General features: G+C 48.3%; 6 protein-coding genes across 6 annotated transcripts; 3 read left to right on the top strand and 3 right to left on the bottom strand.

Moving 5' to 3' along the window:
• Positions 1-1,647: 1,647 nt before the first annotated feature.
• On the top strand, positions 1,648-3,698 carry BDV27DRAFT_165698 (cytochrome P450; the record flags this gene model as incomplete). Its single annotated transcript, XM_032074001.1, has 5 exons — positions 1,648-2,724; positions 2,783-2,808; positions 2,865-2,949; positions 3,016-3,179; positions 3,238-3,698. 5 exons carry the CDS (start codon positions 1,648-1,650, stop codon positions 3,425-3,427), a joined length of 1,542 nt encoding a protein of 513 aa, XP_031926184.1. The 3' UTR covers positions 3,428-3,698.
• A 699-nt stretch (positions 3,699-4,397) lies between these two features.
• Positions 4,398-12,177, bottom strand: BDV27DRAFT_146414 (uncharacterized protein; the record flags this gene model as incomplete). The annotated part of the gene is made up of 17 exons (XM_032070577.1): positions 4,398-4,525; positions 4,665-4,792; positions 4,870-5,067; positions 5,498-6,398; positions 6,453-6,530; positions 6,591-6,692; positions 6,752-7,030; positions 7,559-8,368; positions 8,488-8,573; positions 9,046-9,065; positions 9,096-9,290; positions 9,349-10,483; positions 10,540-10,636; positions 10,696-11,335; positions 11,394-11,702; positions 11,761-11,990; positions 12,063-12,177. The coding sequence occupies 17 exons, from the start codon at positions 12,175-12,177 to the stop codon at positions 4,398-4,400; spliced, it is 5,451 nt and encodes a 1,816-aa protein (XP_031926185.1).
• A 728-nt stretch (positions 12,178-12,905) lies between these two features.
• On the top strand, positions 12,906-13,997 carry BDV27DRAFT_130498 (uncharacterized protein). The gene has a single exon (XM_032067423.1). The coding sequence runs from the start codon at positions 13,327-13,329 to the stop codon at positions 13,555-13,557; it is 231 nt and encodes a 76-aa protein (XP_031926186.1). The 5' UTR covers positions 12,906-13,326; the 3' UTR covers positions 13,558-13,997.
• A 269-nt stretch (positions 13,998-14,266) lies between these two features.
• dapB (dipeptidyl aminopeptidase dapB) lies at positions 14,267-17,613 on the top strand. Its single transcript, XM_032067424.1, has 3 exons — positions 14,267-16,905; positions 16,967-17,236; positions 17,294-17,613. Exons 1-3 carry the CDS (start codon positions 14,538-14,540, stop codon positions 17,410-17,412), a joined length of 2,757 nt encoding a protein of 918 aa, XP_031926187.1. The 5' UTR covers positions 14,267-14,537; the 3' UTR covers positions 17,413-17,613.
• A 305-nt stretch (positions 17,614-17,918) lies between these two features.
• On the bottom strand, positions 17,919-26,831 carry gtb3 (glycosyltransferase family 4 protein). Its single transcript, XM_032064697.1, has 3 exons — positions 26,676-26,831; positions 26,533-26,622; positions 17,919-26,466 (listed from the first exon to the last, which is right to left on the bottom strand). The coding sequence occupies exons 1-3, from the start codon at positions 26,739-26,741 to the stop codon at positions 17,968-17,970; spliced, it is 8,655 nt and encodes a 2,884-aa protein (XP_031926188.1). The 5' UTR covers positions 26,742-26,831; the 3' UTR covers positions 17,919-17,967.
• Positions 26,832-27,220, bottom strand: BDV27DRAFT_11729 (uncharacterized protein). The gene has a single exon (XM_032064696.1). It carries the CDS (start codon positions 27,124-27,126, stop codon positions 26,923-26,925), a length of 204 nt encoding a protein of 67 aa, XP_031926189.1. The 5' UTR covers positions 27,127-27,220; the 3' UTR covers positions 26,832-26,922.
• Between the last annotated feature and the right edge of the window lie 572 nt (positions 27,221-27,792).

Genomic DNA, 27,792 nt, shown 5'->3' on the forward strand with positions numbered 1-27,792 from the left:
ACCGGCAACGGGGATCGGCCCTGCAGCTCTTGCGGCTTTTCCCCACATCTTTTCTTAAGCCCCATGTGGGTTAGCCGCTTTGCTGCACGGGGAGGAAGGGGGGAAAGGGTGGATGAAGGTTGCCCTCGTCAGCAAATCTGTGTTCATCCATTGGTGGATGGTCATTGGGCACCTTTGCGGCGGCGAGAGTCCTGGCACGGAGAAATGGTAATAACTCCGTAGCAAATCCTGAGACCAAAGGTAAACTACGGAGTACCTAGCTACCTCCTCGACGCTATTAATAATTGCGAGCGTGAAGAGTCGATAGATCGGAACTTTCCTTTTTCTATTTCCCTATTTCCTATTTCCGTTTTCGTTTTCTTTTTTTTTTTTTTTCTATTATTTCCCTTTTTTCACCCTTTTAAAATAAGGTATTGTTGAACAATACAATAAGATTTATATACATAGTTAGGAGTTGTCGCATGATATAATCAATGATTCATCATGTCGGGTCACGAGTCAGACGCGTGACCATTGGTGACTCGGTACAATCTAAACGTGAGGAGGCACACCTTAATCGCTTCCCTTTAAAGCAACTAGCTACATATAGATATAGTACAGTATTCCCGAGTCCACTTCCTCAGACCGCACTGCCAAGATCAACTAGCCTTAATCCAGTATAGGCCCGGAATATCAATATCCCTGGATTAATACGTATACATTACGTTACGAATATTACCTAGCTCATGTCACGCAATGGTACATAGATCTATGAAGATGCAGACGTCCCACCCATCAATCACATCACGATACGCAACCTATCAGCTACAGCTTTCTCTTCCCCAACTCCTTTTTGAGATCTTTCATAATGAGGTACTAGGTTTCTCGATGGTATCTTCTGCCTTGGGGGATGGCATACACTCTTCGTGACGATTATGATCCATACTTACCATCATTCAACCTTCATACGACTTTCATTGTTGGGTTACATGGTAAAATTGTGATATGCTAAAGATGCCCTCCTGGTGGTTATTTGTCTGCATCTCGCCGGCCATGGGCTTGTGTGCGTACACTCGCCAGCTTCGGATCTTGCTCGGTGAAAGCGAACCTGAATAAGGAGTGAAGTGGGATACTTATCTTCTTGTGCCATATATGATGATATGGTTTCGTTAGCTCAGTTATCTACTTGGGCATCCTCTTGGAGGACCCAAGGGTTAAATTCCTTGGCTAGCAGCTTTTCTGTGAGCACCACAAAGCTCTCCGGGCGAAGCAAGGGGGAAATCTGTATCATGCGCCTTAACCGAAAGAAGATGATATCGAGTTCGGCTATGTAAGCGAGGTTGACACGCCCGCAATGGAGGAGTATCTATTGGACTTGGGGTAGCGGGAAGGGATTGTGGGCTGAGCCTAATGGCCCGTTTATGGAACAGTTAGGGGTCAAAACACATCTTCCTTACCCAATACTGCACTTCGGATTCCTTTTCCGCTTGTCTAGATGCGCCACGAACGGTATGAACTTATGAAGGTCATTGAGGATTACCGGCGGGGAATAGCCCTAGCTCATGGAAAGTGCTGTTGGCCGCTACATGAGAAGGAATTTCCTCGTCGCCTCTTACCTACCGCGGCTGCGTTGGGATCTTTTCCTCCCTGTTCGTTACTCAACTGATCATGCTGTGGTGGCAGATATTTGTCTCCTTCGGTGTCGCAGGGGCAGTTTCCGTGCTTTGGTTGGCTCTGCAGCGGCTATGGCTTTCGCCTATTGCTCACTTCCCGGGGCCCAAACTGGCCGCCTTTACAATGTGGTATGAATACTACTACGATTCATTCCTAGAAGGTCAATACACTTTTCAGATCGCCGAGATGCATCGCAAATATGGCCCAATAGTGCGAATCAGCCCGTACGAGCTACACATTGACGATGCTGGATATTATGATGCGCTGTACTCTCGAGATGCCCCGCGAGATAAGTCATTACATCTGACTGGAATGTTTGGAGCACCGGCTTCTGCATTTGGGACAGTCGACTATCGGCGCCATCGGATACGGCGGCAACCAATGAATCCGTTCTTCTCCCAACAGCGAATTCGAGAACTGGAACCAATGCTCCGGGGCATGGTTGACAAACTGTGCGATGGATTGCGCGCCTGGAAGGACAGACATGCTCCGCTACATATGTACCATCCGTTTAATGCTTTCACTACAGATGTGGTCGTTGAATACACTATGGGACACTCATTTCACTATCTTGATGACCCAGACTTCAGCCCACAATGGTCCAAAACAATGCAGGCCATTGTGCATGCGGGAATCCAATTCAAACAATTCCGCTGGTTCATTAGTCTCTTTGAGCTACTCCCACGATGGCTCGTCATGAGCATCAATCCTGACATCGGGCCGGTCATCGACCAGAAAAATGAAAGCATGCGCCTGGCTAACTTGGTCATTGATAGTCAGCGCTCGGACAGCATGTTCACAGGCGACAGAGCTGGTGTGCCCAAAGACACTTTATTTCATGCTCTTGTGGAAAGCACGCTCCCGCCTGAAGAAAAGACAGCTGATCGCTTAAGCCAAGAGGTTTTCACTGTCATAGCGGCTGGTGGAGAAACGACTGCCAGAAATTTAGCCACAATTACCTTCCATCTCCTAAATAATCCCGAAAAGCTTGAGAAACTACGCAAGGAGCTGAACCGGCTCGACCGCGATGGGACGGCGTCCTTAGTGGAATATGAGGCAATGCCCTACCTGGTAGGATTTCGTGTCTAGGCCGCACTCTCTAACAGGATTCTGTTGCTAAATATACTAGACTTCTGTTATGTTGGAGGGACTTAGGTATGGAAAATTATCTACTAAAGTCGCTTCATCTGGATGCTCATCCTGATATGCAGAATCACCAACGCTGTTGCAACACGGCTTCAACGCAGCTCACCAGGTCAGCCTATGAGATACAAAGATTGGATTATTCCTCCTGGAGTAAGCATCTTTCGTTCTCGTATGGCTTATCGTATAGAGACTACTCCCGCTTACCATAGATCTTAGGTGCCGGTCGGGATGACGAGCTTATTCGTACATCATAACGAAGACATCTTCCCCGATTCGCAAAGTTTTATCCCGGAACGATGGATAGATCCAATGCAAAGGAAGCGCCTCGAAAAGTACCTGGTCGCCTTTAGCAAAGGCTCGAGGCAGTGCATCGGCATCCCGTATGCGATATTCCCTTAGACACCCCTCTAATTTAGCACACTGACATCCGTCCAATAGTCTCGCGAAGGCTGAAATTCTTTTGGTGGTCGCCAGAGTTTTCAGAGAATTCGATATGGAGTTGTACAAAACCACAATTGATGACGTCCGTATTGTGCGTGATATGTTCAATGGCCATCCGAGAAAAGGGAGCCAAGGCGTGCGCGTCATGGTCAAGGAGTGGAATGGACGCCCGGGGTCGAGTGAGTAATTATTTCTAAGAAGTGCCTGATGCTGTGCGAATCAGGGTTAGATGGAGAATATCTCGCCGATCTATAGCATGAAGGATGGATTAGTTGGGGGGCGATGTGTGGTCATACTCATGAGAGAAACTCATTGAGTAGAATTCAACGTGAATTCAGTGACATTATAAGCTCGTGCTTTTCTGCATTCTCATTCCGTCATCATGTATATATTGATGGTTGATAGTTCTTCCCGTATCAATGGACGACGATGTATGTATGTATGTATATACTATATAGGTGTATTTACGATACGAGTGAATACACAGTCCGCTGTAGCCCAGATACAACACGGTACAATCTCCGTCGGCAAGGATATTTCGGAAAATCCTTCCAAAGGGGACTAGCGTTGATATGAACAATTAGGGTTTCGGGAAACCATCACAGAGTATGCCGTAGGCGGTAACACCAGGTTCGAGCCGTACTGTAGGTATTGCATGTCATTTGCAGGAGCCAAGATTTCATTACTTAATATTTATGGATGATAATGAGGACTCGGAATCGCATGCGTACACCTTTACCGCAAACTTTCAGATGCCTTCTGGTCGAACCAATGAGTTATCGGCGGGAGTTTATCATTATCAAATCTCTTCGCTCCCGAGGCTAGCCAGCTTGTTATCTAGCTCTGGACAACTGGTTGTGACTCTTGAGGAATGCATGCGATGTCACCTCACTATCTCCCAACGCGACGCAACCCCCGGCTCTTATCAGGCCGTCAGCATTGTTTTCCTTATTCCCGACCCAACAATCTTATAGATGTCTATTATATCATCTTTCTCATGTGGTAATCATGCAGTTTTACATCACATGCTTTCCGGGTCAACTGCGACTCCAAAACTCCATGCTACAGACCAACAAAAAGCCAGCCAGAAATAAAAATGAGGTAAGAAAAAGATGCGAAAGAGGAAGTATGGTCCAATAAGAAACGGCGATAACAGATTACTCCGTGAAGTTCCGCAGCTTGGTCAGCTCATCCAAGAGCTCTTGCAGATCACCATCGGAGATTTTGTGTTGAAGACTGGGGATGAGGGACTTGGCTTCCTCGGCATTATCGCAGCACAAACTCCCTGTCTCCTGGTTAGACTAATGGGGCACATGCAGACTAACGGCAAAAAGCGGCTCGGCTGAAAGGACCTCAAAAAGGGAAGGCTAGAAGGCCAAAAGGCCTAGCAGGGGCAAGAAAAAGCGAAAGACAAAGTGACTAACCCAGTTGTGACCGCTCGAACATCTCCAACTCTGTATGCGAATTGAGCAGGCGTTCGACAGCCTTGATATTCTCCTCATCCTTGAACCGAGCAAACACTTCGAGATAGTCCAGGGTCTTAGTAAGGTTCCTAAGTTGTAAGAAGCATGTGAGTATGATGGCATTCTTCGGTATCGTGAAAGACACCGGTCGACTTCCAGCACTCACTCCGGCTCCTCGTATTTCTTCCCGCCCCTGCGCTTGTTCTCCAGCACTTTGTTGATGACAAGTCGTGCTTCGGAAAGCGACAAGGTATGGGTATTCTGATCCGCGCCTAGTTTGAGAGTTGAAGCGGCTTCGAGCTCGCCTTGAGGCAAGGCGCGCTTGCGATGTGTTGGGGGTGGCAATTGGACGCTCATTTTGGTGCTGTATCTGAGATCGCGCGATGTACTGATATAATGGACCCTTCGTTTCGATGAACCGTCGAGTTTAACGTTCGAAGTGTCCAGACGCTGGAGGCTGTTGACGCAGGTTGTTGACTCTGGTGCGGGACCGGGAGAACTCTTGAGGGCGGAGTTTTGTATGGGCAGTAAAAGGCGGTATCTGAGTCACCGCCTTTGTATAGTGATGAGACCTACATCCACATGGGCGAAGGAGAGTCCACATTGTATTCGTAGTAATAATGTAAAAACATTGAGCGGAAAGGGTATCAACATCAGATTGACTATTTTCTGGTCTATGCATAATCTATTCACGGCCCGAACGCCTCCTGCAATGCGATGACTTTATATGCAACATTCTGCATTATACCTGTCGGAAAGCAACCTCTTTAGGTAGACGGAAACTAGCGCAAAACATTTGCTTGTTGGGGCTAACCAATCTGACATTGTGAATGGCCAGCTCTAGCTCTGCGTTTCCACTCCCCCCGACCCGATCCTCCGGCGTGATGGTGTAGCCAATTCGTTCCGAGATGCGCTGGCAAATATCCTTGTGGTCGTCCACCTCGTTTTCCGAATGACCGGAGAAACAATACACATGGACCATCGGAAGAGGTGTTGATGTGTGTGGCGCAAATAGCGACTCCTTGCCAGCATAGACACCAGGGAAGGCATCAAGGAACTCAATAGCGTTAGCCGGAAGGTTCATCACATAGTGACCGAAGACCGTGGGTCGGTTATAGACCTCTGCAGGGGGAGCCGGAGTCTCTTCTTTTTGGGCGCTTCTTCTCTGTTTCTTTTGGATAGCTACAGTTACTGGTTCTGTTTGCAGGAGCTCATTGGCAGACCAGCGGATGAACGTTCTTCCGTCCTTGTTAAACGGAGTCACGAATTTGTCCACCTTGTTCCTGCGAATAGCATCCTGCATGACCTCATATCCATGCGGGTTAAGGTCATTGGCCCAAACGAAAATCTTCTTTTTGCCAGCTGGGACAGCGAACGGGCCAACACCGGCCATCACATCGCATACCATTTCACCCGAACGGAATTTGTTCACGAGTCGACGGTGCTCGGTCTCCAAGCGGCTGTTCCAGTACACACGAGAGTAGTCAAAACGGAATTCGCAGTCCTGCTCATGTTGGATGACGTTCATGTCCTCGTCGCCGGCCAAGAACTCAAAGGGGAATGTGCGGAATTCGCTGTGGGCGCCCACATCTTCGGTCTTTCTGATCACTGTCCGGATTGTTGGGTTCTTGTCTTTCAACACCTGCGCAATAAGGCTCTTATAGGGGGTATATTGTTCGCGGAGATTCAGATGGGCTAATTCTTGTCAGACTAGGGAAAACAAATGCAGACTTGAGACAGCAGACTTACAGACATGGCCCACCTGGGTAAACCCTTGAGGAAGCTCATCAAGCATGTCCTCTGGCAAAATTGCGTTCATGATATCGGCTAGAATATAATCTATTAGCTCCAGTCTCTTTCAACAGACATTTTTAAAGTAATAGTTACCGTAAGTCCAGTAATCATAGTCCAATTCGAGATCATACCGACCAATTCCAACAGCACCATTCTCCACAAGCTCATTGATCGTCGGCGACCATGTTGTAGCATCTACCACGCATTAGCACCCTGACATAAGCACCCCCAGAGGCACAGCTAGCAACACTAACCATCATATTTGATACCCTCCCTCAGCAGCAAGCATTTCTTCACCTCATCATCAACCTTCACCTCTCGGATTGAACTCGTTCTCGGAAGGCCCAGCAAATCTCGACTCTTGTGCAGCTGGCCTCGCACCCTCGAGATATCGGAGGACTTGAAAACTGTTGCGGCAGATAGCGGTACCGTCTTCTTGAAGAATGAGCGATCCAGGACCCGCATTGCGCGGTTCACCGGGGGTCGGAACATAGTGGGGAGGTCGCTGTTAGGCGTCTTGGAGGCGTCAGGGGCTGTCGTGGATTCCATGGACGATAATTATCTGATGGTCGGAGGCTAAGGATTTATTGAAAGGCTCTTTAGGTGATCGGCCGGCAGGGCATCGTTTGCTCGGGCTTTGGACTTTATTTCAAAGAAATGTGTTTTTTTGGTGCGCTAATTTTGGGCTGTGATTTTGGGTGTTTGCGATTTATCAACACGTGACATTGGTAGATCTTGATAAGATCTACAATTTAGTTTAGCGCTAGACAATTCTATAGAAATGAAAAGACAACATTTAAGATAAGGACTCTATATAGCCGTTTCCATATGTTCTAGAATACGTAACCGAGCGTATATGTCCGCCTTGATTTTTTTTTCTTAAAAAAAAAAAAAATATTTGCTAGCAATAATCGCTCTAAGCTAAACAGGAGAGACACATACGAACCCGAAAATAGACAATAAATAAGAAGTGCCGAAGAACAAGCTGGGGTATCTTACCATTCCTTCCACAATTCCACAAAAGCACTACTACCTCCGTAAACCACTATCCACACTCTTACTCAATTCCTTTTGCGACTCTAGCACCGTAATCCTTTCCTTAAGCTTCATAATCTCCTCATCTTTCTTCTTGATTGCACTTCGCGAGATATCCCGTCCTCGTATTATGCCTCTGGTTTTCAGGTCATGTCTGTTTACTAGCTCTGTGAGCTCCTCCTGAGCTTTCCTCGACACGACCACATTATGGCTCTCTAGAATCCTCATGACCTGAAGTGATAATTCCGATGTATCTGCTGCAGAATCAGCAGAGAGCGGATTCTTATATTTGCTCGGCGTAGGAGTCATCGAGATATCAGCTGAGGCCGGAGGAAGCCGACACGCAGTCGACCGAGGGGGAAACACTGTTGTAGGCGTGAGGGACGGCGCACTCTCCATATCAGACAGCTTCCGTTTACTGGGTGAGGTTAAAGAATCTGTCCGGGGAGTCTTCCGGGGAGTGAAATCCGAGCCACCCGCAGCTTGTCCAAAGTCCGGCTGGCGAGGCTTATGCTGCGCTGTAGTGGCTTCGTCTGGAATGGTATCGGCCCATTCGAACTCATCGGAGTCCTCAGTCATCATGCGCGCCTTGGCGCTTTTCGAGGGGGTCTGAAAGCTCCTCGACCCGGACTCAGGCGCATTTCGAAATGGGCGATCAGTCTGTGGGGTGAGAAGGCCCGTTCCTCCATGTCGCAAAGTTTTGGTGGGGGTTTGGGGCATGTTCTGTGGCTCTGTCCTTGAGTTGGATATAACGGCGAGTTTCTCCCGGGCTTCGGCGTCACTTGCCCAGAGGAAGAAGTTGCAGCGCTGTTGTTGGGGTCGTTGACAAGTGTAGACTAGTGTGTGTTAGTACTGCAATTTGAGTCCAATGCTATTTAGAGCAGAGGGGCAACAGGCTAGGAGCATTACACCATCTTCCGTGATTTATGCCATGGTTCTTGGTCTGTAGTTTGACCGCTGGGGGGCGACTTGGGCAGTTGCAGCGCCACACGCCATCGAGGAACCAACCCCGCAAGGGGACGGAAGTGCGAGGGGATGCAGCTCCGTTGTTAGTCTTCTGGGGGGATATCATAATTTGGAGAAGGAATGACGGTCTCGCGTATCATAGAGTTGAAGGCAGAGATAAGGAGAGAACTCATAATGATAGGATGCTTAATTGTCGACAGATGTCGCTATGGAAACCGACTTCGGGATGTGGATCGGAGGAGTTTAGTGCCCGCTGTCAACCACGGCTTCCCAACCCTTAAGTGCAGTAGTTTGTTCTATACCTTGTTCCAACAGGTGCCATTCATAGATCATATATGGGCTTGTCAATCGCATAAAAAAAAAAAAAAAAAACAGATCTGAAACATTAAAAGGTCTTCTCTATTATGCTATGAGGGAATGCAGAACTAAAACAACAATACAACCAAGTGCCACACAGCCAAGAAATGCTCTCTTTGGTCTACAACAGCTGGGATATCAACAAAACCCATGATGACAAAGCCGTCGAAAAGAATATCTAGGGTATCACGACAAAGTAGTAGCCACAGCCTATTCTGCAAGGACCATCCGTAACATTACTCCAAACGGTTCAGCTAATTTGAGAATCTCTTGGACTTCAGGCTTAACAGGCTCGCCAGCCGTGCGACGGAGTTGATCCTGTTGCTTAACTCGGCGTCGTCGTTCAGCAGAGATGGGGTCAAGATCATCTTCCTCGTCGAGCTCGTCGGTGGGATCAGACTCCGCGTCCGAGATGGCAAGGTCTTCGAGGTCGCCCTAGAGGAGGGTTAGAATCTTATGTCACCATTCGTTTACTACTTCAATTTTGACATACCTCGTCTAAGCCAAAATCGCTTCCCTTAAATGTCGGGAATGGGTCATTCCCGGTTCCTTCTGCCGCCATCTTCTGCCTGGTCTTATTCAGGTGCCACCGCTTGCGGTCTTCGTGCCATTTGATAAGTGCATTGATCTCATCGAGAGCCTTATCTTTATCGATTTGCCCAACATCCTTAGCCCCGTGAAGCAAGGCGTTCATGTCAAGCTTGCCACCAACAGGCCCGTGACGTAGGAAATCAAGAATATCCTCAATCCATCCCATCAGAGAGCCGAAGAGCCCATTGTCATGAAGGTGCACTTCGTGAACGAACTTATAGAAGCTCGCTTGATGACGTTCGCAAAGATCGATGAAGGACTGGACGGTTTGGTTTGGATCGGCAGATACATCTTGTCGCTGACATTTTTCGACGACCTGAATGGCGTCGTCGGCAAATTGAGCGAAGTCAGTGATGCTATTATAAACATTTGCCGACTTGTAAACGCGCACTAGCGGCTCGTAGAATATTGTGAATAGGTCACGGAAGAGTTGGAGGGTAACGGGTTCTTCAACGATGCTGAGCATCATGGCCTTGTCACGCTGACGCGTGTAGAGTTTAAGTAGCTGCTTCATGTTCGCAAACCATTGTGCACCTTCACGCATTTCTGCATCGACACTCTCCACTGCTTGGTTCCAGGCCACATATGCATTGAACACATTACCATATTGCTCCGGAGTGAGTTCGGGAGAGAAACGGTCAGACCGAAGAATTGCCACGAGAATATCTATATCTTCATCCTCAGCCTCGGCACGGATTTCATTCTTAATTGCTTCATCTGAATCTGTGAACGCTTTCAATTTCTGACAGAGGGATGCATCATCAACCTTGGAAACAAGGGAGTCAATGGCCTTTTGGAATTGTTTGATGCCATCGTTTAGAGTCATGGAAAAGATCCGCTGCAGAAGAGACCGTGAGCCAAATGGTTGAGCAAGGAAAAGATCCAAAACCCCAGACATGACGGCTGCAGGATTGGCAATGCGGATAACATTCTTCATCAGTGTGTATGGGACAAGAGAGTGTATCCTCTTGAACTGTGCGAATAGTTCAGGGGAGTTGTCCTCAGCCAAGAACAAATGATACAGCGTTGCGGCAACCCTAGACTTTGTAAGCAACCATAGAGGTAACGAGCACGGTGATGAAAGAATACGTACTCGATCCGAAGCCATTCTGCAAACTTCTGATATTGAGGACTGAGATCCTCTACCGTCGGCTTCTCCCGAATTTCCGCAAATAACTTTGTCAGGCCATCTACAAAGGGATCATCACCATCAGCTTGAGGGATTGAGAAGTAAAGAATTTGCACTTACTGCTCTCCACAATATCTCGACGGAAGTTTTCCATGTACACATCTAGCTCAGCTGCGCGCTGTCTGGCAATCTCATAAAACCTCTTCTGTTCTTCTATCCTGATAGCGTCTGCCTCCTTCCTTCGTTGCATGTCAATTAGTTCTTCTTCGTTCAGAATAACAGGATCTGCAGTTAGAAACTCCTCTAAAGCCTTTGACTCTGCCGCCCGCTTATTCTGCAGTAGAGTGCGAACGAACGCTCGAAGCGAAACCCGCTGTTCTTCTCTATAGAGCACGGTCTCTCGAGAGGTCTCTGCTGAAATTCTCGGTGATTTGGGAGATACTCCCAAAGATGAGCGCATGGACGACCGCGATGCAGAGCGATGCAGATGGTTTCCCGGAGTTAAGCTGTTTCGAGATGGTTGTCCTTCATCCGGCGTACTTCCACTCTGGCTCGATAAAGAGGAGACCGAGGAGGCGTCATCGTCGGCTGAGGAGAAGAAGCTCGACGACGTTGAGGACTTGTTCTTGCGCGGAAGAACTGGTAGTGGTTTTCCGGGAAACTCGGTGCGCAGTCTCTTGTGAAGCTTCGCGAAGTCGCCGTACCGTCGGGCCACATAGACGTCGGACTTTCCTTCCCGACGAACACGAAGAATGAATTCCTAACGCTAGCATTAGCCATATGTCTCAGGTTGAATTCAGAGATGACGATCCCCTCACCGCATGCTGATGATACCGCACAGTCCGCCTGACAGAGGTTATTCTCACGGCAGCCACATTGACATCCCAGCCGTGTATGGCATTCCCTTCCGGCATATTAACCAATAGACCCTTGTCATTGGCACCACGATCTACAACCTCGATTTCCGAAAACTGGATTCGTTCTTCATATCCTGATGCCGTTGGGATACCTGATACCATCATAAGCTCCACGAGCTTCTCACACTTTCTTGCCAATTTTCTGCGCTTTGTCTCCTCTAAGCGATCTTCGGACGACGAAACATGCTTCTTCGCGAAGGACTCTAGGAACTATGCGTGTCGTCAGTCTCCTTCATTTTTGCCCCCCGGCAAATGGATCCGCACTCACCACTTGCAATTTATCTTGCCAAAACTCCTTCTCGCGGGCCTGATCGAGAAAAGGGAAATTGCGCACATGATGAACGAAGATATATCGAAGAATGGGGAGTTCTGAGTCAACTGGGGCGACTTCTCCGTACTCTGACCTGAACGGGGCGCCGAAACGTTGGAGGGCCGTGGGGGAGTTTAACTCGACGATTTCGCTTTGCACTTGGCGGGCGATGAGCTCGCGCTTAAGGTCTGTACCAGTGATTTTAATTGATTAGCTAGTTGGCAAAACTTGGACATATATGAAGAAGGAGATTAACGGACAATGTTCTTGTTTTCCTGTGAGGATTTGCCCAGGTAGGGCGTTATTTTGCGACTCTGACTGTTGTCCGACCGAGCTGACTTCGGCGGGACTCTGTAGAGGATTCTCCGCATGCATGACGAACGACTTTGTTGAATGTGATCGTTCGAAGACTGTTAGGCCCCAGATCAATAGTTCATCAGCCTTATAGGGCTTTCTATTTAAGAGAATGGGACCCAAGGGTAAAAAAGCAACGGTGGTTCCTGGCCGAGAACAAAATCCGTCTGCCTAACAGGGTGTGAGTCTGAGGCAGGACAATGACGTTTTTCGGGCCAATGCCGAGATTGTCGACCAATCTTGGACGTTCTTGGTATTTCTTTGAAGATCCCCTTCTCTCGCACGGATCCGTCTAGGGTAGTATATACAATGCGGTGGATGGCAGGTAAAGAAAAGAAGAATAAAAATTGTGGGTAAGATGGATGTTAACGTGGGAAGGACAAGAAGGGGGGGCGAAAGAAGGAGAGATAAAGTTGTAGTGTACTGTAGTTAAGTTATTTTAGCTTTGCGCGGAGGCACCACCGCTATGGACCTTCTCGGATTCTCCTCCTCTTCTTCCCTTCCGCCAGTTGCCCATTTTCCACCTCCCCTATTCCTCTCTTTCACCCAATAATAACAATGCTCCTGACGCGTCCGTCCACTTGAATGGCTCAGCCCTGTGGCCCCGCCTTAAGAGCGGATCTGCAAACAATCGACATGCTACTATTCTTGATGTGAGTAATACTAGTGGGCGATAACTCGGTCCATCCTAATACTTTCCCTAGTCCAGATGGAGAATAGGCAGCCAAACTATTTCATTCGCTCAAGATACGAATTTTCTCCTTTCCTGTACCATGGTTGTCCAAATATAACGCGGGAAATTAGGCCGATCAATGGCGCCCAAAGGCAAAAAAAAGAAAAGAAAAAGAAAAAAAAAACAGAAAATTGAAGACTGCTGCAGAGTCCGTCTTCGATACTCCCTGATTTATCCTAACACAATATTCGCAGGAATCTCTCATTCATATACCTTTTTTTGTGTTTCGCGCTCTGTCTCTGTAGCATCACTCCGAATTTTTGACCGCGGAATTCGTCCAATGGAACTCGAGGAGTATCTGAAGTTGTTGAGCAATATCCACCTGTGTCCCCAAGGTTGATAATCATGGCAGCTTCATCATCGTTGACTCACTTCGAGCTAGATTTTCAAAGCGTTATGCATGTATGTGAAATGACCAGCGTTCATACTACAACACCATGATGGAATCCTCTACACGATTTTATAACAGCATTATGAAGAATAGCACTATGGTCAAACCCATCCCATATGTCTACAGCCCATGGTTGAGTAAAGTCTTCGGTTATGCTGAATCTTCCAATTTCTCTTATCCGCTTTATGGAGGGTTTCTCGCTCCGACCACGTACTTATACATTTCACAATATTCATATCCATACATTATGAGAATTTCAAGAGATCGCCTCGCTTAACTTTCTATACCGATCAAACAAGAGGGGTTTTCTTCGGAAGGTCAGGACGCCGGGTCGAAAAGGAAGAGAAATGAGCGAGAGATGAGCCCGCCATGGAACAACCGAAGCTCAACACTCCTACCGTCAATGAGGATTCCAGAACCCTATCGCAGTGTGGTTGCAGTTATCTGGCAATAGAAGCACGAGACCTCGTCTACAAAGCACCGGATTTCTCCTTGATGGAGACCAAGGAGGCTCGGTCTGAACTATCTGACGCAGCTCATAGACTTACTAGAGGACATAAAGCCTTTGCGAGACATGCTTGAATGTAAACGCCTCTCTCTCTCTCTCTCTCTCTCTCTTTCTTTCTCTGGCTTTGGCACGATCTTAAGCTATAAGCTCTTAGGGGACTTAGAGGATAATGAGAACGAAAGCAAAGCCTGTATTGCTTTAAACTTTACACAATGTAAACGGGACTGTTATGGCTTAGTTGGAGTTCCTGATTGAGACGCTTGTACCTTGGTGTTCTTTTTTCTTCTTCCTTAAGAGTTCTTGGAGAAAAAAAAAAAAAAAAAGAGGATACGTAGCTTTGCTCCAGAGAATTGGTTACCTTTATAAAGTGGATATCGATGATGATCCACTGCTAGCAATACGTAAGTAATTAACTGGAAATGGGCCTCAATAACTCAATCAAACGGGGTTGCCAAGACTCCTGCCATTCAACGCCGCGGCTCTTGGTCCTTCTCCAACAGACAACTTTTTGGGCCCAGGCTGACCTTGCATCTGGGGCCAAATTGAAATGGACGCTAAGAGAGAGTGAATCATACTTATTCAGTTACGAGAGGGCATGGATACGTCTCTTGTCGTGAACTTGAGCACCGCTTTACTCCGACCTCGATAACCATCTGGCCTTATCTGTCTGCCCGCCGACGCTCCTTGCTATCTTATCACGTACCTTTTCGCTGCATGCGACTCTTCGAATTGTTCCCCCACACAAGCCAATGATTATGGGGAGATCCGACGACCTCGAAGATGCGGAGTTCTTCCCCATGACCCGCCGAAGATCCACGTCCGGCGCATCGTCCCGATCTTCCACCGATTCAGGGTTGTCCGTCGATACAGCCTACCTTGAGGAACACAAACCCAACAATTTCGCGAATGACACATCGGGAGTGACGGATGAGGCAAAATATCGCGACGTGGAGGATGGAGAACCAGATGTCGACGAGCCATTCCTTCCTACATCATCCAGGAAGGCTGGCTCCGGAAGCCGCACGCGTCAGATATTCTGGGCATTGGTGATACTCTGTCTGGGAGGTTGGGTACTGGCGTTAGTGCTTTTCTTGACTCAGGGCAGGACAGGCTCCCAAACGGCCTCGGAGACCCTGCAGCAACAGGAATCAGATTCGGGGAGCACAAGCGCCGGAAGGCCTGTGACACTCCAACAAGTCCTGACAGGGTCGTGGAATCCTCGGTCTCACGCTATCTCATGGATTGCTGGCCCAGATGGGGAAGATGGACTATTAGTGCAGAGGGCAGAGGTTGATAAAAAGGGCTATTTGCGGGTTGACGATATTCGCAGTCAGGAAGACGATGATGTTGACAGTCAGCGCAGTAGAATCTTAATCGACAGGGCTATTGTACGAGTCAACGGGGAGACCCTGATGCCGGCATTCACATGGCCTAGTCCCGACCTTAATAAGGTTTTGCTCATGTCGAACCATGAGAAAAACTGGAGATACTCATTCACTGGAAGATATTGGATTTTCGACGTGGCAACCCAGTCGGCTCAGCCACTGGATCCTAGCGTTCCAGACGGAAGAGTGCAACTTGCGCTTTGGTCTCCGAGTTCAGATGCTGTGGTTTTCGTGAGAGACAATAACATGTACTTGCGAAAATTGTCTTCGGAAAGTGTCGTTTCCATTACTAAGGACGGTGGCGAGGACCTTTTCTATGGAGTCCCCGATTGGGTATACGAAGAAGAGGTCATTACGGACAAGAGTGTAACGTGGTGGTCGAACGATGGGAAATATGTTGCCTTCCTTCGAACTAACGAGTCCGCTGTTCCTGAATTCCCGGTCCAGTACTTCGTGTCAAGGCCATCGGGGAAACGGCCCCCTCCAGGACTCGAGAACTACCCAGAGGTCAGGCAGATCAAGTACCCTAAAGCTGGGTCTCCGAACCCTGTAGTCAATTTGCTGTTTTATGATGTCGAGAAAGACGAGGTATTCCCGGTCAATGTCCCCGACGACTTCCCTGATGATGATCGTATCATCATAGAGGTGTTATGGGCTTCTGAAGGAAAGGTCATTGTCCGAGCCACAAACCGAGAAAGTGACGTGGTGAAGATCTTTCTGATTGACACGAAATCAAGAACAGGAAAGCTGGTTAGATTCGAAGACATCGCCAATCTTGACGGTGGTTGGGTTGAGCCTTCCCATGATACCAAGTTCATCCCGGCGGACCCCAGTAACGGACGACCAGATGATGGCTACATCGACACAGTCATCCATGATGGGTACGACCATTTAGCTTACTTCACGCCTCTTGACAATCCGGATCCTATAATGCTCACTACAGGAGAGTGGGAAGTTGTGGAAGCACCATCAGCCGTGGACTTGCGCAGAGGACTCGTTTACTTTGTTGCTACGAAGGAGTCTCCGACGCAGCGACACGTATACCGGGTCCAGCTTGACGGATCAAATCTTCAGCCCTTGACTGACACCTCCAAACCTGGCTTTTATGATGTATCCTTCTCCGACGGCGCTGGATATGCGCTGCTTAGCTACAATGGGCCGTCAGTCCCGTGGCAAGCCATCATCAACACCGAGGATGACGAGATCACATTTGAGAAAACTATTGAGAAAAACCCCAGACTGGCTTCAATGGTGGAAACATTTGCTCTTCCCACCGAAATATATCAAAACGTAACCATTGATGGTTTCACTCTTCAGCTCGTTGAGCGTCGCCCTCCACACTTCAATCCTTCGAAGAAGTATCCCGTCGTCTTCCAACTGTATAACGGCCCGACCTCGCAGAGAGTGGACCGTAAGTTCACGGTCGACTTCCAATCTTATATTGCCTCAAACCTAGGATACATTGTTGTCACCCTCGACGCCAGGGGCACAGGATACAGCGGACGGAAAATGAGGTGTGCAGTGCGAGGAAATCTAGGGCATTACGAAGCGCACGATCAGATTGCCACCGCGAAAATGTGGGCTAAGAAACCCTACGTTGACGAGACGCGGATGGCAATCTGGGGCTGGAGTTACGGTGGATTCATGACTCTAAAGGTCCTCGAACAAGACGCTGGGGAAACATTCCAGTATGGCATGGCCGTCGCCCCCGTCACGGACTGGCGGTTCTACGGTGAGTCTCCTTCACTCGAATATGAATAGCAGGACTGATTAACTCACACTGGTGTCCCCAGACTCGGTCTACACGGAACGATATATGCATACGCCAGAACACAACCCTTCCGGCTATGAGAACTCGACCATCACCAACGTGTCTGCACTCTCCGAAGCCACGCGCTTCTTGCTTATACACGGCGCCTCGGACGACAATGTACATATCCAGAACACCTTAACTTTCGTCGACAAGCTGGACTTGTCCAATGTACAAAACTACGACATGCACTTCTACCCCGACTCCGATCATAATATCTACTTCCATAACGCGCACTTCATGATATACGAGCGTATGTCTTTGTCCCGACTTATCATACCTACAGAGAATAAATTAACAAGAATCGCAGGTCTATCTAACTGGCTCGTCAACGCATTCAACGGCGAATGGCACCAGATCGCAAACCCCGTTCCTGAGGATTCGATCTGGGACAGTGTTAAGCGTTCTGTACCAGTTCTGGCGCATTAATTCATCTTAAGATTCAAAAATGTTATAGATATACCTGATGATATTAAACCCTACAAGTTAAGCAATAGACACTAGTCTCCTAAGAGCTATATATCCGTTCAAATTTACGTTCCAAATGCATAGAGCACGAAGTGACTTGAGAGATGGTATATTTCAACAAAAGCTCACGCTAGCAAATGCAATCGTCTATCAGGTATTAATAAAAATGCAATTTAAATCCATGAAGCCACGTAATGCTACCAAAGCAGACCAAGACGGAAAACAATGAGTGTAGTAATGATGAAGTTAGATGCAAAGTGAAGGAAAGTATATGCAAGATGCAAGTATTTACAACGAGCACTTCATCATCTCGGGGTATATGGTTGGTATAGACAATGACAGATTAGCAATTATTGCCGGGCCAGGGCATAACCCAAAAATCAGTCATATGATATGCAAAAAAAAAAAAAAAAAGTAAAATAAATAAATAAATAAATAATCAAAACAAAACACTTCGGAGATGTAAAACCGAGGGAGGTAGATGGGATTCTTCGTTTTCTTTTTCTTTTTTTCATTTTAGATCATGTTGGGGGTGCTGTTGCTGCCTTGGATGTTCTTGTAGATGCTTGATTGAAGAAATTCGTCTCTCATGATAGTACTGACGTCGGAATTGCGGTAGGGGTTCAATTCTTCGCGTCCGAGACCACGTAGCTGTTCGCGGCCAGCAGTTGACATGGATCGTCGACCACTGTTCCTGGGGTTTGGCAACGGTGAGAGTCGTCCCGAAGGTGAGAGGCGACCATCAGGGGTACCGGGGTAGCCCAGGGTCTGACGAGGAGCGAAGACAGGGAGAGAGGCGTTGCTGGGGAGAGGAAGGAAGGACTCTGTATCCGTTGAGACACCGCTTATACCTGAGCGAATAGAGGACGGGCGGTGATAGCCATTGAGCATTGGGAAATTGGAAACCTCACTGTACACCGTCGACATGCCCGATGCAGCAGACGAACGCCACGAGTGCACAGCGCTACGAGGAATGGTGATTACTTCTTCTTCGATCGGGAGAGTCTGGCGCATGGCTGTTGCAATGTCTGTGGGCTCGGTGATGGCTCCTCCAACTCGGTTGGCCATGATCTTGGCAGACTTGCCAATCCACAGCATCTGCTCGTGCTCACGGAGGTACCGGTCGCCACTGAATGATTTCTGGACGATATCGCGGGTCATCATGCCGAGTTTGCGGCGGTATTCACTCTTCTCGTACATGCGGCGGGTGATCTTGGCAACGTCCTCTGGTGTTGGAGATGAAGTGAGTACGGGTGCCGGTTCAGTGTCATCAGTATACTTGCTCCATTCTCCGAGAAGGCCGAGCATGGTGATCTGCGCTTTTGCAAGGGCGTGGGCGTCATTGGGTGCGACCACGGCACTGTAACGAGAGAAGTCGTCTGGGTCGCTCAGAACACGAAGGGATGCACCTACATCGGTACAAACCACGGGGGCACCGGTCAGAGCAGCTTCACCTAGGGCCAAGGGCAGACCTTCGGACAGTGACGAGTTGAGGAAAAGCCAGGTGTTTTCGAGCACTTTCATCGGATCTGCGGTACCACGGAGAGTAACCTTGCCTCGGAGACCCTTGGAGGCGATGATTTCTTGACATTCAGTAGAGTATGTTGGTGCTTTGTCGATGGCTCCATAAATATCCAGGTGATAATCATCGAACTTCCACTGGTTGATAATGATGTCGGCGGCAAGCAGAGCTATCTTGATATCCTTGGCATACCACACGTGCGACAACATGGTGACTGTCGGGCGCTGAGACTTGATCTCTTTCACAGGTGCGAACTTTTGCATGTCAGTGATACCATTGACAACGGGGTCGACCTTCCTGCGGAAAACGTTGCGATGTTCAATGGTTCCTTGGCAGGTACCAATTTCAACCTCCCAGCCTGGATTGAAGAAATCAGCGCAAGGAAGAATGATATCGGCATGATGCAAAGTGAGAGCTGAAGTGATGCGCATTAAACCTAAGAGAGCATTGCGAACGAATGGAGAAAGCTTGCAAAGGGCGGACGACAGACAGAGGTTCGTTTCACGCCAACTAATGGCGTGGTCCCATATCTGCAAGGTGCAGTTTCTCTTCATCTTGCACACAACCCCGTAGGACGCACTAACACTGTGATGCGATGCTTGAAAGACGCTCGGTATCTTCTCAGGAATTGGAATGGAGAAAATGAAGAGATACCGATACCAAAGTTCCAAGGCAGTATCAAGTGACGTTAGGGTTGGAAGTTCGGTGCGGAACCACTGGGATGATGGAACAGTATTAGACATCTCTTGAGTAAGCCAAAGGTCTCTCCAGCTTTCTCTGACAATATCACTGTTCCAAATCTGGGTCCAATGCCGCGAATCCTGGAAGTATGTGTTCAAGTTGACCAAAGCCCGAGTCGCCTGGTGGATATCAGCCTTTGAAAGGTGAGTCGCACGCGCTCCCTTCACCAGAGCCGTCAGAATTGGGATGAAGTTAAGCTTGATATCCATGTCACTAGCGGATGTAACATTTTCAACTTCCGAGTCAAGTTTGTTCCTGAAAAGGCCATGTGTCGGAGTGAGGAAGTCCAAGCCCCAAAGGGGAACCACTTTCAACGAAAGAACATTTTGCTCCGTCTGGTGCTTAGGAATACCGAAGTCATTTGCTGATTCGCAAATCATGTGCCACTTGACAGTCCTTAGAGAATTAATCATATCACGTCGACAGGCAGAGACACCGCCTCCTTCGTTCGGCCAAGTACCATTATCAGCAGCCATGACATGCATCGACTTGTCGGTATCAGAGCCGAAGTCCTTAGATCTGGTGTGGACCACCGCATCACCTCCGGGTCCGAAGTTGAAGAGATCGCTAATCTTCACCGCAAGAGGGGTCCAGCTGGAGATGTTGTCATCCAAATCAGCACTGGCGGTGATGGAGTCCGCGCGAAGTTCCAGATACTTCTTCGCCGCTGCCAGATCACCACGATTACGAGCACGCCAGTAGGGAGCCAGGGTCTTGTCCCTTCGCAGGAGCCGCTCATCCATCCAACGGACAATAATCGCATCGAAGTCTACGCGGTCTTTCCAGGACTTCCATAGCAATGAACGAGCACGAGAAGTGGATACAGGGAAGCGCTTAGTTGTCAGCCCTAGGAAACGGGTAACAGCGTTCGAATTGAGGCTGTCGCAGTATAAAAGAGGGTTATCGTTCGCAAAGCTAGTTTGCTTAGGTTTGGCGAGCACTCCAATAAAGTCGTTCTCGATCATCGGAGGTGTCTGCACCTTCTGTCCATTAAGTGTCGTGAAAATCGTAGGATGGAACTTGTGATCGTACAGCCAACGAGCCTCGTAGACATCAGCTCCTTGGACAAAAGTCGCTTCGGTGACCTTAGAATGAGGGATCCATCGTTCAACCTTTTCCGGATGGCGAAGAGGAGGTGCGCACCAGGAAACTGTGCAAGTGAGATGTGTCAACGAAAACTCAGCGCGCAACAGCTCATCACCGAAGCGAGGGTTCTTGCGGTAATGATATTTGAAACGAATAAGATTTCCATCCTTCATGTAGGAGCCCGCTTCGATGAGACCCTTGCGGTTGTACTGAACACTTTGCAAGTTGTTTTGTCCGCGTACGCAACGCCGACCCAGGGGGATTCTGGTCGCCCAAGCCTTGGATAGGGTAAAGCTCTTCTTTGTTGGAGCGCGGTAGTCATAGTGATACTCATTGAGCACCTTGCCATCCTTGAACTCTTGACGAATGAGTAGAAGCATATCCTTTGAATATGTGCTGACATATTTGAGTAGCTTCGTACCCTCTGGTTCTGTCTTGTGCTCTCCCGAGTAATAGTACACCTTGAAGCCGCCATCAGGCTCGTTGTGCCTAAAAGCAGTAAAGGTACCTTCCAAGCTCTGCACAACAAAGCGACTCTTCTTGATGCTGACGGTGATACCCTTAGTTTCGTTCCACAGCCGCTTCACGTTGGATCGGCCATGGAATAAGAAAAATGACAAACCAATATCTTGTACCGTTTTGAAATACAGCCAAACCATGTTCAACAAAAACACAAGCGGTACCCGGATTAGTGTGTGGCGCTCACTCATGACATGATCAAATTCCCTCTGGAATTCAGAATCCGCAAGTAAAGCAGCGATGAAGAACTTGACCCCAGAGCCAATAGAGTGATAAACATAGCTTAAAGGCTTCTGGATGATAGACATAGCCATAGGAAGCTTCTTCGGGATTTCTGGGATAAATATCGGGATTTCCGGATCCTTGATGGCCCCTGCTTCACCGGTTCCGTAATTCGCGTAATCAAGGATACTAACAGCAGTCGCAGCTCCCAGGTTGCAGCGAGCGACGTGCACATTCAAGTCGCTTGTGTCAAACCGACAAAGACTCGTTTGAAGCCATTGTCGACTGCCCTCGGATAGTAGACATGGCCTACCAAGGCAACGATCCAACAACATGTTCCTAATATTCTGAGGCAGCTTTTCCCAATGAGAGTCAACCTCGAATCCAAGACACAGTTGCCGCAGAAGCTCCTTCTTTGCCCAGCGTACGACGAGTGGAGTGTCTGGTTCCTCCCGGAGTTGTCGAGCAGTCGTTTCGGTAACACCAGCTGTAACAAGCGATTCAGAAAGCACGGCATATTCGTGGGGCATTCGCATCATTGATTCGGCGACCGCGTGGAGTAGAGTCTCGGCAATAACCTGGCAGTTAGCGCTGACATCAATCCGTTCATCTAGTCCTCGTCCAACGCAAATGGCAATCTGCAGACGACCAGACATACTGCAGCTTAACGCCTGAATGTTAGGGCCAAGCGAACCCAATGGCACAAGTTCAAGGGCTATTTCACCCGTTTCCCAGGCACCCAGGGCCATACTGATGAGCTTTTCCGACTCCGGGAAGGCCTCTTCAATCCTGGGTTCTATCTTCCGCGAAAGTAGAATAGTTTTAACTTCAACACCAGGATGGGAGCTGGGCACAAGTTTCAACCGCGCGTCAGCAGGGACGACTGACATTCCTTCGAAGAATGTCTGTAACTCTTGTTGGGACCACTCAGGATCCGACCAAGGAGCGGTATATGCATGGAAAGTCTTCCCAAGCTCCACGGGCGAGTCAACTTTCTTGGGCATGCCCATCTTGGCAGTGAAAAGAGAGAGGATAGCCACTGTCCATGTGGCGGCTCCTAGACCAATCACCTGAGAATACAAGAAGTTATTACCAAGGCATACTTTGAGGGCGATACCGACAGGCAATCCGACGACCACACCAGTCATCAGTGGTATGAGGGCGTGCGGGCCGGTGAAGATCTTTGTATATTGGTACCAAAGAAGGCCGGTATAGGACAATACATAAGCGAAAAACATGATCATCGCTTGCACTGGTGCTTGGAAAGTCCAGATCAAAGCCGTTGCAAGAGCCAAGCTCCAAACAAGCCACATGAGAAATTTGGAAAAGGTCTTCCAGTAGACTTTTCTCTTGAATCTCACGTCTCGCTTCTGGGATGGACGTATCTCCTTGGCTGATCCCACAGCAACAGCCGAATGCTGGCCCACAAGATCATGGAGTTCCTGGGCCTTGGTATCGATGAGAACAGCCCCAATGAGGTAGTAAGCCAAACCAAATCCGACTGCCATCCGATTGGCATCAGAAAGGGAAGTTGAAAGACCAACGAGCTGACCGCCACTTAATAACTCAACCCATTTGTCCAGAAGGGCTATAATAAAGTAGAGAATTCCACAGCCTATTTCTTTGCTCGATTGGCGCCAATGGATGAAGGCATTATGCAGCCGGATTCCTTTCTGGGAGTTCCGAAGAACGTCCAGCCCGACCTTGGTCTGGATATTCCAAGAAGAACTGAAAGGAATCGGCCGAGGTACATCAGCATAACGACAGTACCAGTCGAGGAGGAAATTTGTCGAATCCCAATCCCTGGCAAGCTCGCGGACTAGTGTATCAGTTGTGGGCTTAGAGAAGAAGCTCCGAGAATTCTCGGCCAAGACATCCTTAAAGAGAGCATCTCTTGACAGTTTCAAGACAGCCGGGTCACTCAGGTTTCCAAAAACCTTCTCGTCGTTATTACCGTACGTGGCAATATACCATTTTCGGATTTCCGTATCGTCCGTCCTCCTAATATTCTGATACCAGGTCACCCACTTAGAGGCAACTGATCGCAAGCCGAGAAGCAAAAATCCGATAAACACATATAGCACAGCGAGATAGATAGCTGAATCGTGGCCGCTCCAAGTAGTGATGATAGGCGAGACGAAAAGAATGGGGATGCAGCTGAAGATCACTTTGCGTCCGGACAAGAAACCGGTTCCGGGGTAACTAAAGCTAGCAAGGGTGGCGAAGCTCGTCAGGTAGATGGTCAAGGCGACAAGGTAAAGATAGAAGATAATGCCGGCCTGTGGACTTTTCACGCCAGAGATAACAATGAACCCGATTAAACCAGCGGCAATTGTAAATGCAACGCCGGCAATTAGTCGGATAAGGACAAACATGTTTGAAGCTGCGAAAGCCATCGAAATGAGATAGTAGGGCCCTCCACAAGCAATCATCGTACCGATTGCACCAGAGAGGAGAAGGGAGATCATCAAAGCGATGGTAGCGCTCTGTAGCTCGTCATGGGTCATAAAGGCTGAAAGGTAGAGACCGCGGCCGATAATTGTGAGCAGAATGATGTCGATCAATGCTGGGAATGCAAAAACACCGAGGAAAGTAAATCGCTGGTAGCCAGGCATCGGCTTAACCTTGTGATCCGGATTAACGTCGATTTGGGCACCAGCATAAGATGTGGCCATCTCAGGCGCGCCATTGATCCAATCGGGGAGCTTCTCATCGTCGTACTCCCTTCTGAAACGATCCGAGAGCAGCTTTCCAAAGGCGCTAGGCTGAACATCAAAGTAGACCTCACAGCGTGACCCTAAAGCAAACGATTCTGAGAAAGCGGCCGCTTGGTCTGATTGATTGTTGAACAACGGGTTACGATCGGTCACTTCAGTATAAATTTCATCAATTGCCCCTTTCCTCGCGGCGCAGAAAAGTGCCAATGCCATGATATCAGTATACGCATCGATGTGTTCATTTTGAAGCAGCTGGCAGAAGCCCTTTGATACGAGAGCAAGGTCCTCCTCGCGATGCTCCCTTAGCATCTGAGTAAAAGCGGCATCCGCCTGGTAGAACAATGCGAGACATTTGGATGGAGATGGATGTTGGCATCCCTGCTCTCGGTACCATTTGATGCGGGTATTAACCAAAACTTCGGGAGATGCCGAGCCTTCAAGATACGAGACCGTATTAAGGTCCTTCAGTTGAGCGAGTGAAGGTGCATCAATAAGCAGTCTCCGAATGTATGCACAGATAGTATCGGAGAGCTCACTGTATGAGTCGGTCAAGGAGAGATGCTGAAATAGAAGCAGTCGCTCTTCTGGGCTCAGCATGTCGATGTCTTGGACGAATCGGCGAGGAAGTCCGGTATCATTGACGAGGTCCTGGGACCATTTGGCTAAAGCGGTTTCTACCTCAAAGCAAACGTGGCGGGGGTAACCTTTTGCAGACAAGAATGTATGCAGTACAGTTCCTGCTAAACCTGGGGCCTTTTTGGAAGCAAAAACTTCAAACCCATCTGAGTCCATCTGGTAAACTGCCCAAAAGCGCACGTCGACACTCTTACGAAGTCCTGAGTCCAATCCAAGGTTGACCTGCAATGAGCCGTTAGTTGCCAGATTAGACAATTCTTTGATCGAGGTCGCCAGTTGGTCTGAGGTTGCGTTTGGAATAACGTAAGGATCTGAGCTGGTTGCATTGGGAAGCATATAAGATTCATGAAATTTCTTGAGGAGCAGGCCGATGCTCTGAATCTTGGAAGCAGGAACCGGGTGGAGCAATCCTAGTGATTTAAGGCGCAATTGAGACTGAAGGACTTCGGCAAAGGCAAGTGCTGTCGCCTCAGAACCAAGTGGGAAGCAACCAAGAGAGTTATATTCAATGCCGGCCATTGATATGGAAAGTGGACTCCCTAGCGATTTCACCTGTGCTACCCACTCCGGTGGATCACGGAGTTTTGTCGTCAATTCGTTGCTCTCAGGTTGACCATATTCCGACGATGTAAGTAATTCTTCCAGGGCAGGAAAAAATGGCAACAATGTATTCCAAGCGTTCGTGTCGGATGCATCATTCTGGATATGCAAATTCGAGCGCCAGCGATCGTGAGCTTTGATGATTTCGGCATCTTTCAGCCATCCAAAAGAGGAGAGAGGCTCTGAGATCTTGACGTTAAGGGCAGCGTTTGTGAGAGCCGACTTCCGGCCAATCCATGGGATCGCACTGTAAAAGTTACACCATTGGAGAGACCTTCTGACAACAGCATTCGATAGTGCGGCATTGTCATCGATTGTCTCCCACGCCATCACCACAAAATCTCTCACACAAGCTTCGGAGACGAACGCCTTGATGGTGGGTTGCATTTTCACGAGTTGAAAATAGTCGCGCTTCTGACCTTCTGGTAGTATACTAGCATTTTGAATAACTATTCCGGAAATTGCGGGGTTCTGCATAGAGTTATGGTCCTTTAGAAAGTCTGGGGGTGCCGTCTCCAGGTAAACTGCCAAACCCAACTCATCGATCACCTCGATGAGCTTAGTGAAAACCGGGGTGGGAAACTTCCCTTCCCAATTGGCCAGTACCATACCGCTGAAGTTAGCACTATCGAATGTGCCTGTGAGAAGGTTTTCAATCTTTTCGATTGCTGACAATGTCGACTCATCCTTTGAGAGGACATGATCAAGGTCAACTCTTCCCAATAACTGCTTACCCTCCACATAACGAATTGCTTGGGCTGTGCCCGACTGAAACGGATCAACGATCAACAGGTCCCATTCATTCAGGAGCCGAAGCTGATCCCGATCTGGCGGGGAACTGAATGAACCAAGATAGACGCCAAAAGAAGACGGCTTACGTCTTTGAATGTTTGGTACATTGAGCAACTTGTTGGAAAGAGTAACCAACCGTTGAGATACATTGGGCGGCACTTTCTCTGAACGTGGCCTTGTCTGTGATTGGGATCAGGTGAGCGATAGATCAGATATACATTCACAAGCAAATCAAGGTAGTCCTACCTTAATGTAGTTGAGTAGTCTCTTCGTCCCAGAGTACAGAAGCCACAAGGACCCTGTAGCAACACACGCTATTAAGATACCGATGAACACCTAGCATAGCATTAGTCAATGATATTTGAAACATGTATGCAATCACTACTTACAAACTGCCACCAATTATCTTTCATTCTATCCCAGCCGAGGGCTGAGACGTGGAGGATTTCCGCCATCCTAATTAGATATTGCAGGTCAACCTCACAGGTCTGACCATCAAAACGAGAGACTAAGAAAGAAACGAAAGTGAAGGGGTTAAAGAAATATGCCCTTGAGGGCGTATGACGTTAAAAGGGCAACTGTCAAAGTGCTAAGTGCTCATGACAACAGCGTCGTGCCGCTTTACGGGGCCAAAGGTCAGATGAGATCTGAGACCGTTGAAGGTGAGGCTGAGCGAATGAGAATAGAACAAAAAGGGTATTTCAAAAGCGAGTGATCCAAAAAGAAACGAAGGAAAAAACGAAGGTACAAGGGCAAAAGTAAAGAAAAAGTAAAGAAGAAAGATACAGCAAGCTGGAGACTGAGTGAAAGAATGTTACCCAACATGCATTCATCCAACATTCGCTTGTACCTCAGGAAGAAAGCGTCTTTTTCCTTTTTTTTTCCTTTTTTTACCACTTAGCCTTAGCTAGGTTGCAAATGGCGATATGGCCAGTGTTCTCAGCTCTAGCCTCTAATTATGGAACCACCCTGATAGTGCAGGACTCAAGAGGCAGACAAAAATAGCCAGCGACCAGGACTAGTCTGACACTAAAACAGGTTAGGGTGTCGGAGGACAGTCAGATGAAAAGGATTTAGAAGACAAGATCCATTATAGGTATAGTAGCATGGGGATCTATCTCGGGCAGATGCGATTGAGACGTGGGGAGGGAGGCAAAAGCGTGGCAGTCCACCACCAACTAACGACAAACTTCTCGGACAGCACCGAGAAAAAGTTAGATGGAACGGTGACACTCGATGAGATGAAAACCAGTGACCGAAGGTCATGATGCAGAAAAGCGGACAGCTTGCCTCCGATTCCATGGGGACGAAAAGGAAGAGATTTTCTCCAAGTCATTGACCATTGGGTAGCACAGTTGTCGGAATTCATGATCTGTACGGTCATTGGCGGTGTCTGGCATAGTGGATTTTGGAAAGTGTTGTCTGGATCAAGGCGGAGCGTCTGGAAAAAGTTAGTATGTATGGAAAAAAAGAATTGCTTTAATTAAGAACACATGGCAGGATAGA

This window comes from Aspergillus caelatus (assembly GCF_009193585.1).
Source record: "Aspergillus caelatus strain CBS 763.97 unplaced genomic scaffold BDV27scaffold_123, whole genome shotgun sequence".
NCBI classification, from domain to species: Eukaryota; Fungi; Ascomycota; class Eurotiomycetes; order Eurotiales; family Aspergillaceae; genus Aspergillus; species Aspergillus caelatus.